The 16,771-nt window shown below is 38.7% G+C and overlaps 1 protein-coding gene across 2 annotated transcripts in view; it reads right to left on the reverse strand.

Moving 5' to 3' along the window:
- Nucleotides 1–641: 641 nt before the first annotated feature.
- Nucleotides 642–16,771, reverse strand: part of stab1 (stabilin 1) — a 149,469-nt gene continuing 133,339 nt past the window's right edge. Inside the window, exons 60-69 of one of the 2 annotated variants that reach the window (XM_076269084.1) lie at nt 14,441–14,585; nt 13,781–13,914; nt 11,188–11,353; nt 10,430–10,536; nt 9,393–9,512; nt 9,126–9,275; nt 7,524–7,637; nt 7,059–7,202; nt 2,684–2,788; nt 642–1,318 (exon numbers count right to left, since the gene is read on the reverse strand). In XM_076269084.1, coding sequence (XP_076125199.1) covers nt 1,271–1,318; nt 2,684–2,788; nt 7,059–7,202; nt 7,524–7,637; nt 9,126–9,275; nt 9,393–9,512; nt 10,430–10,536; nt 11,188–11,353; nt 13,781–13,914; nt 14,441–14,585 — 1,233 coding nt within the window. In that variant the 3' untranslated portion in view covers nt 642–1,270. Of the gene's footprint in view, nt 1,319–2,683; nt 2,789–7,058; nt 7,203–7,523; nt 7,641–9,125; nt 9,276–9,392; nt 9,513–10,429; nt 10,537–11,187; nt 11,354–13,780; nt 13,915–14,440; nt 14,586–16,771 lie in introns of both variants that reach the window. The other variant, XM_076269083.1, reaches the window with a different exon arrangement.

Consider the following 16,771-nt stretch of genomic DNA (forward strand, 5'->3'; position numbering starts at 1 on the left):
TCAGTTGTGTTTCTTTTCTTTTTTTTTTTAAGTATATTTTTTTGGCCTTCTATGCCTTTAATTTACAGGACAGTAGAGAATGACAGGAAGCGAGTGGGAGAGAGAGCCGGGGCAGAACCCGGAAAGGACCACGGGGCGGGAATCGAACCCGGGTCGCAGGCGCCCCAGCCAGCCGCGCCACGGCTGGGGCCTCAGTTGTGTTTCTAAGTCCATTCAAGTAACCTAGAGGGCTGAATTCTGTTCAGTTCAGAGATGCTTGCAATCCGGCAGGAAGAAAAAACTATATTCTAGCCTCTATAGCCCTGTGTCAGTACATCACACAGTTATTCTGATGGTCTCTACTGAAACTACTGTGTCTTATCTTTCCAAAGAGGTCAAGCATTTGATGGTGGGCCAAATTGGGTGAGAACAGTGGCTTCTAGAGTATAAGAACAGTGCGATTTTGGGGTAAAAGCCTAGAGATGGCCCGTCCGTAATAGTTAAACTACAATTGTATTGTAAATCAGAGTCCTGTACACCATAGTATGGTTATGGTTAAGGATTTGTCCAAAGCGACACACAAATACAAAACAACATAATATTTAAAATTGAACAGGGAACAGATTAGAATGTTGGTCAAACTATAATAAGGAGAATAGTAATAATAAACAACAATATCAATTTAATCAATAGCCTAATAAAATAAGCAATGAAAATGAGGGGAAATTCAATAATAAAACAATAATGTCCATTCAATCAATAATATAAAAACAATGACATGGTAAGACTACATTAAGTTTCAACTGTATATATCACATCCATCTAATTACCTAGCCACAACTAGCTAGCTACAGCATAAGCATCTGGCTACCTAGCCACAACTAGATAGCTAACTAAGTTTTTATGAATAAGAGATGCAATGCAATAATTATATCCCCCAAACAATTTTAGTAAGTATGAATTTAGGAATACTAGAAGTTTTTTTAGAGTGAGCTAAAATGCTTTGAGGAGTTCTTCAAGTTTAACTCCTCAAACTTTGAGGAGTTCTTCACAATACCTTTGAATCAGTCCAAACATTTTATGAAAATGTAACATAATGCAATAATTTCATAATGAAATAACCATCATCATCACAGCGATTTATACTATTGCAGTATGAATATTCAAGCTTTATTAATGTTCCACCATTCCATCCAATTCAAAGTTTTTCACTCACTTAACATTCTATAAATCATGTTTATGTTTCTGAAGTCTTCTTTATGTTTGCAGAAATAGTGTGGCTGATTCTGAATTATTCAAGGAGGTTTGGTGCCCCCGCATGCTCCGTCGTGGCTGAATCCTGAAAATGCAATTCAATACTGTTAATGACATTGGCAAATAATTACGCACTGGTTCTTGAGAAACTTTAAATTGATATTGAAAAACTTTATGCAATGGCAAATTAAACTGCATGGGCTATACACTATATGGTGGCTACTAATAATGTGCTAATAGGCCTACACTTTTTCAATCAAAATATTTTTTAGGGCCCTATCGTGCACCCAGGGCAAGGTGGCACAAAGTGTGACGCAAGGCTTATATCTTACACTCAATAAAGTGAGGAAATTCTCGCCATGCACTCCACTTTTATTAAACCTTGAGCCCTATCTTCCACCCTCTAAAAATCCTTATGCCACTGACCAAGAACAACCTGGTCGACTACAGTATGCTGCAAATTAAACAGCCCGCAGGCACTCTCCCTCTTGCTACACTGTTGCGTTTTAAAAGCGAAACTGATACCACAACCAGTCTGGGTTTGCTGAAGTAGTCTAGGCTACAGGCTGCATTTATCACAGAAAATCAATCAACATAGCAAGTAGATCTAATCTACACTGTGCCTATTTAGAGACAGGAGCATAAGTTTACCGCGACAACAGCAATCACTATAATTTGCATTGTCGCAGGCCCAGGCTGCCCTGATGCACAGACTAAACGGTTAAAAAGCCTCTTCCGTATGTCAATGTTGTAAAAGATGTTGCCAAACCTTATAAAAAAGAAATAAAAGAAAGCCTAGCATGCATGGACAGTCTTCTTTCAACCCAGATACCGCAGAATGGAAAAGTCATGACCCACGAGAGAACAAAAACAAACAAATAGCCTAAACAGGCAAAAGTGAAGTGCCCTTTTGGATGTGTTAATAGAGCTGCAGTTGCACTTAGTTGTTAGCGATTAATCATGTTGCTTTTTCAAATGAAATGCGTTTGTTAGTATAGGCTAGCCAATTGTGAAAATAGGGAAATTAAACTGTGTGCCTATACATTTTCAACCCGTGTAGCCTACACAAACAATCTTAAATCGACATAAAAGAAAACAAAATACCTAAGCCTCTAATAAGCACAATATGAAGTGGACTAAATAAAAACATGATGTTGGGATCACCCCCCCCCCCCTCCATTTTATCTACATTTTATATACAGACACAGATTATGCAGAGTCTACATCACAAAACACAAATTGAGCTTCCTTCAGAGTGGATTGACTATAAGTTCCACTCAATATACCAGAATCCAGGGAACTGCCATGGGTTGATATTGTGAGGAAAAACAGAAAACTAAAACACTCACCAATGAAAGAAAATCATTAACATGGTTATAGAAGACATGTCTTGTTCCGCCACATACTGTATGATATAATAAGAATAAGAAGAATAATAATAAGAACTTACTTCAAAGGGTTCTGCAAAGGCTGTATAGCCACTATAGCAGGGGTTAGGAATAGAAACCAAAGCAGGGTTTGTGCTCCCTGGTGTAGGACCACCATCATCTTCATTCTGTGAGTTGACATGGAAAAACCCCATGGAAATTAAGATCATGTGAAACAAATTCTTTTGTGGACAAAGTGCAGTTTTTGAATGGAAAGTTTGTTTTTGCATAGTAAATATTCTTTTTGACATTTGAGAGTAAATATTCTTACATCACATTATTTGATCACAGTTAACTCTCAATAAATTATTTTCAAGATACAGTATTAAAGTAGACAATAAACAAGTAGGTGTGAATGTCCAGCTTCAGAAAGTAAAAGTCCTTTTATGTATTGTGTCTACAACCCTAATTCCAAATAATATGGGACGTTGTGTAAAATGTCATTAAAAACAGAATGTGATAATCTGCAAATCTCGAAACCCATATTTAGCTGCAAAAAGGACATAGACAACATATCAAATGTTGAAAATGACAAATTTGATTATTTCATGGAAAATATTTATACATTTTGAATGTGATGCCAGCAACACATCTCAAAAAAGTTGGGATAGGGGCAACAAAAGTCTGGAAAAGTTGTGTAATGATAGGGACAACAAAAGTTAACTGGCACCATGACTGGGTATGAAAAGAGTCTCTTTGAAGTAAATACGAAGAGGCATTCATCACTCTGTGTAAACCTGTGTGAGCAAATCATGAAACAATATAAGAATAATGCTTACATAAGCATTATGCAGTACATAATATCATTAAAATATTCAGAGAATCCAGAGAAATCTTTTCAAGCAAGGGACATAGCTGAAGAACAATATTGGATGGCCGTAGTCTTTTGGACCTCAGATGCCACTGCATTAAAACCAAATATGTTTCTGTAAAGAAAATCATAGACCTTTTACGCAAAAACGGAAATGCGTCAAGGACGTTTAAACCCAGTTCTGCTGTATGCTTTGTTGATGCAAAAATAGCAGCTAAAGTTAGAGTTTTACGGCGAGTCTGGTTACCCTACCAAAGTACCAATGTCATGCAATCCGACAAAATATTCCTTGGTCACCGCTAGTCTATTTGCGGCTCCCATTGACTCCCATTCATCCCAAACAAATTATATTTTGAAAATATGTTCAAACTAATGCTCACGAATTTTTACAGCAACCATTTCACTTTAATAATAAACTACATTGTTATACAACATATATACAGCAAGAATAATAGAAATCCGTCAGAGCAACGTGGAGAAATTGTATGAAAACTGTTAGCTTACATCTTACATCTGCCGCTATGATAACAAGAAGTTCCGCTACCCATCAGAATCAGAATCAGCTTTATTGGAATTTGGAATTTGACTCCGGTTAATCTTTGCTCTCAAAGTACAACACTTTCTGAGTGTTCAACAGAGTGACTGCTTGGGGGAAGAAGCTGTCTGTGTCGGGTGGTTTTGAGAAACAGTGCCCTGTATCGTCTACCAGAGGGAAGGAGGTTTAACAGTTTGTGACCAGGATGTGAGGGGTCTGTAGAGATTTTTGCTGCCCTTTTCCTGACCCTGGACTGGTACAGGTCCTGGATGGAGGGAACGTCAGTTCCAATGGTCCTCTCTGCAGCCCTAATTGTCCGCTGCAGTCTGGCCCTGTCCCGTTTGGTGGCTGACCCAAACCAGACAGTGATGGAGGTGCAGATGACAGACTGAATGATGGCTGAGTAGAAAGTGGTCAGCAGCTCCTTCAAGGCAGATTAAACTTCCTTAGCTGTCTCAGGAAGTATAACCTCTGCTGGGCCTTTTTCTGGATAGAGTCAATGTGGGGATACCATTTTAGGTCCTGTGAAATGGTTGATCCCAGGAACCTAAAGGAATCCACATTGGACACTGTGTTGTTCTGAATGGCGAAGGGGGGGGGGGCTTCTCCTAAAGTCCACTGTCATCTCCATAGTCTTCTTGGGGTTAAGCTCCAGGTGGTTCTGACTGCACCACTGGACCAGCTGTTCCACCTCCTGCCTGTAAGCAGACTCATCACCATCCTGGATGAAACCAATGACGGTGGTGTCATCTGCAAACTTCAGGAGTTTTACAGATGGGTTCTTTGAGGTGCAGTCATTAGTGTAGAGGGAGAAAAGCAGCGGGGAAAGGACACACCCCTGTGGGGCGCCTGTACTGATGGACCGGGTTTTGGATGAGATGCTCCCCAGTCTGAAATGCTACTGTCTGTCAGTCAGAAAGATGATGATCCATTGACAGGTAGAGGCAGGCACTGAGAAATGTGTGAGCCTCTGATGTATGAGTTCATGACAGTGTTGAACGCCGAGATGAAGTCCACAAACAGGGTCCTGGCATACGTCCCTGGGGAGTCGAGGTGGTGCAGGATGAATTAAGAGTCCCATATTGAAGATCCAAGACTATTGAGCAGCTGAAATCCAATATCGAGCAAGAATGGGACATTTCATTCTCAAAAGTCCAACCACAGAGCCTTATTGAGACAACTTCAATACAGACATTAGTACTAAAACACAATGCAACATTTTCCTGGAGAGACCAGAGAACATTTACAGAATGCTGTTAAAGGACAGGTTCGGTATTTTACACTTAAAGCCCTGTTTTCAGATAGTTTATGATTAAATAGAACGTTTAAGATTGAAATTTGGACACATGCTGCTGTCCTGAGAATTTTCGGTTTCTGTGGTAGCGCCCCCCCTCCTCCAGAACGATGTATAGGTGCACTGGAACAATCCTTCCTAAAACGCATTAAACTTTCGTTTACAAAGACGTGAAACTCACCGAGTGGTCAGGGGTGTTCGCTGATATGCTCACACAAAAATCGCTGCAAAAGACGCTTTCCAACAGGTTATTACCATGTTGTAAAACTGTGGAGCTATTTTTCCAAACGCCTCACACCCGTACATTCTTCCGTTGAGAGCTTGAATAATAGACACTCCAGCCCAGTTGGTGGCGATAATGCACCATACACAGTCTTGCCAATTACAAGCAAACCACTGGCATTTCATTGAATACACAGAAGAAGCAGAAGATCGCTGTCTTGAAGTATTTTGCAACAGACAGCTAAAAATGAGGCGATTTTATGCAGTTCCGAATTGCGGGAAAATTCGTGGCAAAAAAAGTTGTCACAGACTTCCTTTCAACGATCCAGAAAGGCTAAAGTTGTGGCTGGAATTTCTGGGGTTGGATGTGAGCACACCTGTTGAGAATCTGCAGAAAGCTGATCACCGTGTCTGCATTTTACTGAACGTCGCTGGAGGTCAAAAGAAATCGCCCAAAAAGCTATTTCGCCTGAGAAATACAGCGGTTCCCACATTACCTCCTGGGACGACAGAGTTGGAAGAACTTGGGGTAAGAACTTATTTGTTATGTCCATAACCTGTCATGTTCACATCATAAGCCTAACACTAACCCTAGCCTACATGAATAATTTGGCTACATGATTTTGTACGTTTACAATTTTTTTGGCTGTGGAACTTTCATGATGAAAACGTAATGATTCACGTAGGCTATCATTCACATTGTGCAAGTTCCAAGACATTTTAGCATTAGCCATGGTTGGACGTGACAATAATTTGGATAGCGTAGTAGCCTACGATACCGCGACTGCATAAGACTACAGAAAGAAAACAAACAACCCCATATCCGTTTCCGGCAGCGGAGTAATACCGTACCTCACAGCACATCCAATACAAGTCAATGGAGTTGGACAAAAACTATGATAAAACCTGTTGGAAAGAATCTTTTGCAGCGATTTTTGTGTGAGCATATCAGTGAACACCCCTGACCACTCGGTGAGTTTCACGTCTTTGTAAACGAAAGTTTAATGCGTTTTAGGAAGGATTGTTCCAGTGCACCTATGCATCGTTCTGGAGGAGGGGGGGCGCTACCACAGAAACCGAAAATTCTCAGGACAGCAACATGTGTCCAAATTTCAATCTTAAACGTTCTATTTAATCATAAACTTTAAGTGTAAAATACCGAACCTGTCCTTTAAATGAAGAGGTGAGGCAACATAGTAGTAAACATGTCCCTGTCTTAACTTTTTTGAGACGTGTCGCTAGCATCAAATTAAAAATGAACATTTTTATTTTCCAAAAAATAACATTTATTTCCTTCAACACCTGATATGTTGTCTTTGAACATTTCTCAATTAAATATAGGTTCAATATGATTTGTAAATCATAGCATTCTGTTTTCACTCACATTTTACACAGCGTCCCTAAAATTAACTCATATACCTGGCTGAGGAGTTGTGGCAGTTAGAATCAGTTGGTTTAGTGAATGGTTGGAGCAAATATATGGCAGAATTTTTACTTTTTGATTTTTACACCTCTGCAATTATGGTCATCATTTACCTTGAAATACTGGAAACGGAAAGCATCCTTTTTGTACCTGAACACACAGTATGCCATACCAGTAGCAGCAAGGAGTATAAAGAGTGTTATCATAATGGGGACGCCAGAGACCCCCCCAGACTGGGGATGAGGTAATGGTTTCACCTGCACAAAATGATTATTATCATTAATATATAATAATCACAAACTTGGAGAATTTGTTTTGTCTTCAAAAAAAGGGATTCTTTGAGTCCTTATGCAGAGTATTTTCCTCGTAGACTTAACAGGTTTACTTATAAAACAAATAGCAGAAAGGTCATGCTTCCAACAACATAAAAATGAATAGACATGTTTATCGTTAGTGTGTTTACCACTGTCTCTGTCTACTATTTTGTCTTAACTCTGGAAATCTGGAAAGTTGCATTAATAACAGTAAAATGCACATTCTTTGTGTGAATTTTATCTGGGAAATATGTAATTACTTACAGGTTCGGGGGGTGCTTTTAATGGTCCATCAATAATGTGGATAATTCCATTGATAGCTGGAATGTCCCAGTCTACAATGCTTCTCTTGTTGACAAGTTTATGAGGTTTGAAATTCTGCTGGATATAGGAGCACAACACTTACAAGGTATGTATGATAGAGTAAGCGTGTGAATAGAGAGTGTGCAATCTTTAAAATAATTTTATTATTATAGAATTTTTGCTTTATCTGTTTTGTTTTCATGTTTGACAGTGATTTACTAAACTGAAGTAACAAAAGAGAAAGAAAAGGGTACACAAAATCTAAGGATAAAAGAAGTTACAATAACAGGTTTTGTATGGAAAAGATACCAGCTTATAGTTTGTTTTTTCTGCATTTGTGGATACATCCACACTACTCAGTTTTTATTTTTAAAAAGAGTTTTAAAACCAAAACGATCTAAACACACATGCGTATCAAAACGGTCAATAGTTTATATATTGTAGAATTTAACAGAACAACAGTCAAGCAAAGCTTTCAACCCTTAAAGGACTATAGGCTATTTTCAGTGTAATTTTACTACCTTAACTTTTAACAGAACTGACTGCACACAAAAACATTTTAGTTTGTTGCACAAAGTTTTTTTTATACTTCAGTCAGTGCTGTCCATATACAGTAGTTATAAAAATATATTATATCCACTGTATATTTGTGTCATTTGTGTTCAGCTGTCTGCTACAATGGTTAGATGCATATTGCATTCCACTCCTAAGGCATTTGTAACTGTAACTTAACCCAAATTGTAACCTTAAATTACTGTGTGCATCTTTGCCTTGGTAACTTCCTGACCTTGATTCATGATAGAATCTTTCTCTGTATTTCCAGTAAACATGGTTATCAGGGTTTACATTAGCCGGCTACAGCTGGAAAGTGGAGGGTTTCATGTGTAGTTGCCGGCAGAAAAAATATAAACTGACAGAATGTCTGGTGGTAAATATGGCAAAATAATTCCTATTTACATATTATTATAACATGTTATTACCAACGCTGTAGTGAGGGTGGGAGTGAGAGTAACGGGTGTGAGCTGTGATCGCAGAGTAGTATAAACTTATACAAACAGCAATATCACACCTGTTTTTAAGCTAACGTCAGCACGTTAACAAAATGTTACTGACTCACCGGGAAGTCTCCTGATTGTTCGCTACAAAATGTCTGCAGCATTTCATTTTATTGTTGTAGGTTATAACCCATGTCAGTTTGCAATGTTTGCAGAGTTACAAACTTAATTTGTGCTTACTATGTCTAATAAACTGCATTGTTGAAGTATATTGTTTGTATTTTATTGCGGTTTAAATGTATAAGCTATTAAAAACGTATGTCTGGTAGATTTTCTGTATGTCCAATATTCTGGGATATTACCAGACAAACAAAAATGTAACGGTAACCTCTGATGGTGATACATTTTTGTACCACACCAAAGTTTTGATGTTTACAACTAATTAGTAGTCAACACAGCCAAACCACCACATGATAATTTTCCTACTTTGCATCCCATGTGTGAGATCCCATAATTTATCTAAATTGACAATGAAGCTACTTGTACACCCAAAGTCTAATTAACTCACATCAGACAGTGTTGCATCATCTGCTGGTATCACAATAGTGAGACTGTACCCCAGTCGTGAAGGAATGACCAAGTTGTGTGTCAAATTCTCAAAGACGTGGAAGCTGTTATTAATGGAGATGTGATACTCCATGTCTCTCTGAGACAGCGTCTGTAAATTACACAAAACACTTAAAAAAACGTGGCAGATCATAGGTTCAATCAAAAATATTATACATACACACATCACCTTTCTGAGATATGATTATTCTGTAGGAAAATCAATTACCTCATTGACAGAGAATCCTTTATTATGTGGCACAAACAGGGTGGCAAAAGATGATCTTGCAGACAGGAAATTCATCAGATTCTGTCCTTCCTCAGCTGTGTTTGCATATGTTAACATGGCCTATTTGATAATAAAAATGTTCATGTTACACCTTCATTTCAAAAGCCCAAATTGAATGCGTTTTCTAATATTAATTGGCCCAAAATTCTTCATTTACTTTTAGCAATACATTAACAAGTGTAGGGCGGTGGTAGTGTAGTGGCTAAGGAGTACAGCTAGCATCTAGTAGCCACAAAAGGCAATTCCTGTTATGCCCTTGAGCAAGGCACTTAACCCCGAGTTGGTCCAGGGAGAGTGGCCCCTGCAATTGGTATCTGTAACCTTTGGATAAAGCCATCAGCAAAATGTATAAATAATACTACTACTACTACTAATAATAATAATGTTTCAAGGTGCAAAACAAAGACCCATATTCACAAACCATTTTATCTTTCTGCTAAGAGACCAACATTTAGTAAGGAAAAATGACGAGGTGGAAGCCAGATTTTTACAGCTCTGGCAAATACTTTCACTGGTCCCAATTACCAAACAATTTTTGTCTGAGTTGCCATTTGCCAGTTGTCATTGCGTCAACAGTACTTACTTAGTACTATTACTAAAACAAACAATCATAAGAATTACTTATACTTTGAAAATAAATGACAGCACAAGTGACTATGTAAATACCTACTGGGAAAATGTATTGTAAATGTAATCAGCATGACTTTTAAGGGGTGTGAAGCATGTGTTCATTTGTCATTGCAGTTACAGTAAGGAACAAAATTATTCAGCGTTATTATTAAGCGTTTTCATATTTTCTAACATTTTTCTTTTTCTGAATGCATGTTTCTATCACATTGTCTTACATTGTCTTTTGGCATGTGGTAGTGTCATTTTCAGTCAGAACAAACATATTGGTCAAGAGAAAACCAACATTAAATCAATATTTGTCAGGGGTATGAATCATCTTGTTCCTAACTATACAGTAATATACTTACAGTGTAAAAAGTTGAGAGTTTATCATTCATGGCTAGAACACTGGCCAGATTTCCATTACAAAAACTTCCATCTCCAATATACTCTTCTTTACAGACACATTCAACATCTAGAAAAGAAAATGACATACTACATATTTGCCTCAATGTATCACTTTATGTGCTCAATGTGTCACTTTTTCTTTGCATCATATATTCTGAATGACATTTAAAGTTGATGGTTAAACACACTATATGGACAAAAGTATTGGGACACCCGGCCATTACACCTATAGGAACTTGAATGATATCCCATTCTAAATCTATAGGCATGGGATAGTTATAACAGCTTCCACTCTTCTTTCCAGAAGATTTTGGAGAATGTCTGTGTGATTTTTCTCCATTCATCCTGAAGAGCATCTGTGAGGTCAGGTGCTGATGTTGGATGAGAAGGCCTAGCTCACAATATCTGATAGTTAATCCCAAAGGTATTTGATAGGGCTCTGTATGAGTAAAGTTTTTCCACACCAAACTAACTCAACCCTGTCCTTATGGACCATGCTTGGTGTACCCTATGACACTGCGAGACAGTGAGGTCTTCAAAACGACCCATTCTCTCTGCATGCTTTTTTTAATGCACACTGCATGTCTAGGTGCTTGATTTATACTCCTATGGGAATGGGTCTGAGTGGAGCACATGAATTCAGTAATTCACGGTATAAGGTGTCCTAATACTTTTGTCCATATAGTGGAACACCACCAATACCCATAATACTGTATACCTTTCATTCTGTAACAATAGGCATCATATGTCCTGTTTGTGTCTACTGGGTCCTTGTATAGAATGACGCCGACACGGTTGTCACCACATTTGGCAGATGGAAATGTTATTGGATAGCCAACTTTCTTCCCATCTATCCAGCCCGCAACACACAAGTGCATACCCAGCTGGTGAAAGATCATGAGGAGATTATGTCATCATGTCAGATTAAATGTACTGTAGCTTTTATAATATGTCTCTCTGAAAATGCACTGTATTGCTACCTAAAATTTGACTGTACAGTGAAAGAACCAGCATTACAGTTGGGCTCATACGTTTACATACCCTGGCAGAATTTTGTGAAATATACGTTTTTGGAAAATATGATAGATCACGATGATAGATTTTTTCCTCTCTCTATGGCTACGTCTGAGCCCGCTAGCATAGCAACATGCTAACACATTCGCGCTGCGCACCAGAGCGTTTGAGTGCACGTACCGACACGGGCGAGGTATGACTCAACTCGTGAAAGTTAAGGTAAGAACATATATTACTACTGACATTGGGTGGCGTGTTCCTTTAAAAGGTATTATTAAATGGTAAGTTAACTCTTTACTATTATTAGATAACATTAGTAAATTACTTATAAGCAGGGTGTGATTTGTCGGGGGGGATGGGGGGGATTCCCCCCCCTCTGGTCTTGATATCCTCACCTCTGATTAATTATTTTCATCGCCGGGGGGGTGGGACAACATTTATCCCCCTCTGCCCTTCATATTGATTAATGCTACTTCACAATTCTTTTTTTTGGTGGCTATTTATCTAACAGGTGTTTTAACAGCTGCAAGAAATAGAGGCTTCATGGTCATGGCCCATGGTTCGTAAATTATTTTCATAAAACTCCAAGTTGCCCTATCATAACTTCACTCTCCAAAACCCTTCACTGCACTGTAGCCAATTAACTGACAGTGTGACAGTAGGCTATTTATTTTCTGTACAATAATTTATTTTTTCAACTTTTGCAATATTACACACTTGGCTACAGAACGCAAATCTGCAGGAGAGAGAATGCACATACGCATCGATTACAAATGTAGGCTATTTGGTTACCAACAAAGAATGGAACCAATTCACTAACTTCAATCCCATCATATACTGTAGCCTACAACGTTTTTTACACAACAAAAACAGAAAGGATGGAGGCAGCAAAGGTAGAGGAGTCATTTCAGATAAGAACAAGGTAAATTTATATGCTTGTCAAACGTATACCCTAAGCATTAGAGGAGCTGATTATCATACCGAAAGTGTACACTCGTTGTTTACACGCGTCATACACAGCGGTAAACTAAAACTAAACTAAAGGTAAATGTTACAAAAGTGGCAAAATTAATATAGGCTATTGTTAGCCATGAAATTACTAGGCTATGATATGATAATATATTACTTCCCTTTATAAGACACTCAAAACACATTGTATGCACTGTGTAATTCATGCATGTTTATTAATGGTAAGCCCTGAGCCAATAGATGTAAAAACCCCCACATAAACTTATAAATGTATAGTTTATAATCAGTGTTGTGGTTGTTACTCAAAAAAGTATGTGTTGTATGTTTTACACATTACTCGCTAAAGTAAAAAAAAATGTAATCCCTTACATTACTTCTTTACTCCCTATGGAAAGTAACGTGTACTGCGCTAGTGCGTTGAAATGTTTCTATGGACATTGTTATTGATACCCTTCCACCGTTCATGCGTTTTTTAAAAATTATTATTATTAATGGCTTTGTGTGGCCACACAACAGCATATATGTGTTGTTTAATAACGGTTGAGCCTGTTCCTTTAAAATATAGCCAAAGGACATATTCTTGCTTTGGTATAGGCCTACATTTTAGGCTTATTCTCAAATACCGATTGTGTTGAAAATAGGATTATTAGCCAATTTCAATCGGACAATTTGACGGGAGAGATTTAATTTTGTCGGACATTTACATTTTTTTTACGGCCAATGTCCAGCAATTACCGGACAACGGAAATCCTGACCATAACACAGCCCTCCAGAGCGCGTAGCTGGAAAGGTAATTAAGTTAAGAGTTGTATACATCAGAAACGCCCAGATTTTGGGGTTGCTCCTCCCAAAACGCGTAACTCCCTCTATTGCACATAAATGACAGATTTAAGCGAAGGGGAGAATTTACACGTGAAATGCACGTAGTTATGCACCCTTACGCATATGGGAGAATTCCCCCCTTAGTTAGTAATACCTTGTAAATGGTTTGTTAACACAGCTTATTATGAAGCATAACCAATTGTTTGAGATGAAAACACTGATACATGGAAGGTTTGTAAAGAGTATAATTTAGAATATTTTTAAAATACAAAGTACAGTATTTTATTTTGAAACAACAGTCTTTCAAGGTATTTGTTGGACTGAATTTTTTGATTGAATGTTTCTAAATTACCTACCAATAATTATCTTTCTAAATGACCTATGTAGAATTATCTACCTTGTTTGTCCTGGACTGGACTGGACTGATTATGAATTGTGATAAATTGGTGCAAATAAATCTATGCCCTTTCTTTTATCTCTGTGTCCCAATGATATTAGAGGTTCACCTGCTGGGCATCAGACAGCTGATTGAATGTGGCAAGCATGGCCCCATCAGCCTTGCAGCCTGCTTCTGCAGAGGTGAAGTTCATCTTGTACTTTCCTTCTGGAGATCTCAAGTGAAATATTCCAGCTGTTTTTGCTGTGACCAACACAAAGGTTATTCAAATCACTGAGCACTTAAATGCAGAGGAAATGTTCTCCCCAAACAGTGGAATATTGGCTCATTACTCAAGTACAATATTTTCCAGCTCTTTGAGAAATGGGGTCTTTCTAGTTTGGCACCAAGGCCACATTTGTGAAGGCTACGGAACTGTATGCAGAGTGCCATATTTGAGTCATGACAGAAAACAGAAATCCAGAAATATGACTATTTGAAGAATTTGGTTCCAAAACGCTATATATCCATTTTTAAAAACATTAATAAATCATGTTATTTAATTATGTATTTCAGGTAATATCAATACAATTGCAGTTTTGCTGTTTTGATTGACTGAGTAAAGACAAATCATATAACAATAACCCAATCACAGTTGCACTGAAATTACCTGGAAAACAAAATGTAAAAAAATGATTTATGAAAATTCTTTGAAATGGAGGATATAGCGTTTTGGAACCAAACTCTTCATTTCTCCGTCAAAGCAACTTTCTCTGACCATAGCTCTTACTGTGGAAATGCAAGTCCTTGCAGGAAGCTTTAGGATCACATCCTCCATTGTTATCCAGGCATCGGTCAATAGGTGGTATTACCTTCTCCAGGCACTGGAGGCCATCTCCTACATAACCATCATTGCACTGGCATTGTCTCTCATTCTGTAAATTCAACATTTAAAATACAAATACAGTCACAACACTAACTTTGAATCCATGTGACAATTGCAGTGGCACTTTACAGGCTAGTAGTATGTGGGTAGAATCATGTTAATATGTAGGTAGTATCAAATTATTGTTTTGATCTTTTTTAAGAATCTGGCGCTGGCAATGTAACAAAATAGTAATATTTAAAGGGACACCAGGCAAGCCTGATGCTTTTTCTCTACGAAACTCCCCCTCGCTCGGTCTGAAGCTCTTTTCCTTTTCTTTGCATCTTCTGTCAATGGTTTTCGCTGCTTCTTCGCCGGCTCTGCCATTATACACACGTTTGCAACAATCGCTAGCGTTTCGTTAGCCTGCATCTGTGCTGTGGATGCAGGATGTAAACTGATCCTGCTTCGGTCGGCGCCGGGTAGGATACACTGAACAGGGGGTCGTTTCCAGAAAGCATCGTTTGCTAACTTGCGTCGCAACCTCGGTAGTACGCTCCATCGTTCTTGGATTTGGTGTTTCTAGAAAGGGTAGTTCGAACTCTCAATCGCAAACAAGGACGCAAAGTTTGGTCGTTTGAACTACTGCCCCTAGGCAGTCGCACTTGTGTCGTTCCTTGGTAGTTCCTGTTGGTGTCCGGAGCGCCTAACCAAAAATCACAACCGCCTAACCAAAATTTGCGAAGTGGATGTTTATCTCGTGACTCAATGATTGATCTATCCTGTAGCTTAATTTTGATTAAGACACTGCTCCTCTACTGGGCTCATTCTTGCTATTTATGTTAATTAAAGTATTGCCTTGATTTTAGTATTATAATCACAGTCCCTAACAGCAGCAGTGTTAAATGGTGTAGTGGCTAAATCAGATGACTTATTATCCCAACGTTGTAGGTTCGATTTTCTTATGATGTGAGATTGTCCTCTTGCTTCTCGCTACCTGCAGATGAACTAGTGTGACACGTAGATTCAATTGTTTTTGACTGATGTATTGTACCTATGGTCTCTCGATGTAGAGTACCTATATACATAAATATGTATGGTCAAAACCTATTGTTGTGTCTCGTAGGCCTACTTTTACTCAGAGATGAAAAGAAGAGATAGGATGCGAACTCCGGCCGAGCGCGCAGTGCACCAACGCGCTGCCGTTAAGCCACGAGACAGTTAATAACCTATGGGATACCCAGGTATTTGTCCAGGCTATATATTTTTTCCAACACAGATATATAACACAAATAATGACTCATATTGGTCTGCTTAAGTTAACTGTTTTCTATGCTTGCAATAGGTTTAGGTTTTGGCTGATGGCAATGACAATACCAGCATTAATCACTCGGTTTAGATTAGAAACATGTCGACATAGGCCGTGACAGAACATTTCTAGGGGGTGGGGTATTACACGTTGCCACTGTTTCCACCAATGATATGTATCGCTGCATCATCAACAACGTTGTTGGAACTATGGTGTTCGAACGTCGGAGGTAGCGAATTGCGACACAGGTACGATGCTTTCTGGAAACAGGTGTAACAGTGTCGTTGTTTGGTCGCAAGTTGCGTCGTACCATGGTGGTTGAGCAACGTCGTTGCTAACTTTTCTAGAAATGACCCCCAGGCTGGGCGGGCAAGAGAGTCTTCATTCGCCCTGTAATGAGTCATTTAACCATATACCGACTTACGAAGGTGAGTAATTAACACGAAAACGTTGCCTGGTGTCCCTTTAATCTTTGTCAAGGAATATGCTAAGTAATTGACAGACAAAATGCTGTAAATAAGCCAGACTTAGCTGTGTGTGCTAGGGCTGGGACAACGCGTCGACGTAATCGATGACGTCGACGCAAAAAATACGTCGACGCAAAATATGAGCGTCGATTCGTCAAGCATAACGTGTGCTGCAAAATATTTTTAATTTTACATCTTCAGTGTTTTCCATACGTTGACTAATCTGTGGCTGGGCACCACGAAATCAAAACCGGCCACCACACATTGATGTTCTATGTTGTAGGCCTGCTATTTAAATTAAAGATAAGATAAAATAATTTAATTGAGCTGCACTTTTTACTCACACAGCCTTTCCTCGCCCCGCCCGCTCTCTCTCGTAACGAGCCCGCTGCTCCTCCTCTGCATGTGCATTTAACAAAATATTCAGGATTGTTGTTGCCACATAGAAGCACTACATAGAACACAGTGGGCTAAATTGCT

Source organism: Alosa pseudoharengus, unplaced genomic scaffold (assembly GCF_046254945.1).
Source record: "Alosa pseudoharengus isolate Yale_2024_CS ecotype anadromous, Long Island Sound unplaced genomic scaffold, YU_APseudo_1.1 YU_APseudo_1.1_scf_5, whole genome shotgun sequence".
Taxonomy (NCBI): Eukaryota; Metazoa; Chordata; class Actinopteri; order Clupeiformes; family Clupeidae; genus Alosa; species Alosa pseudoharengus.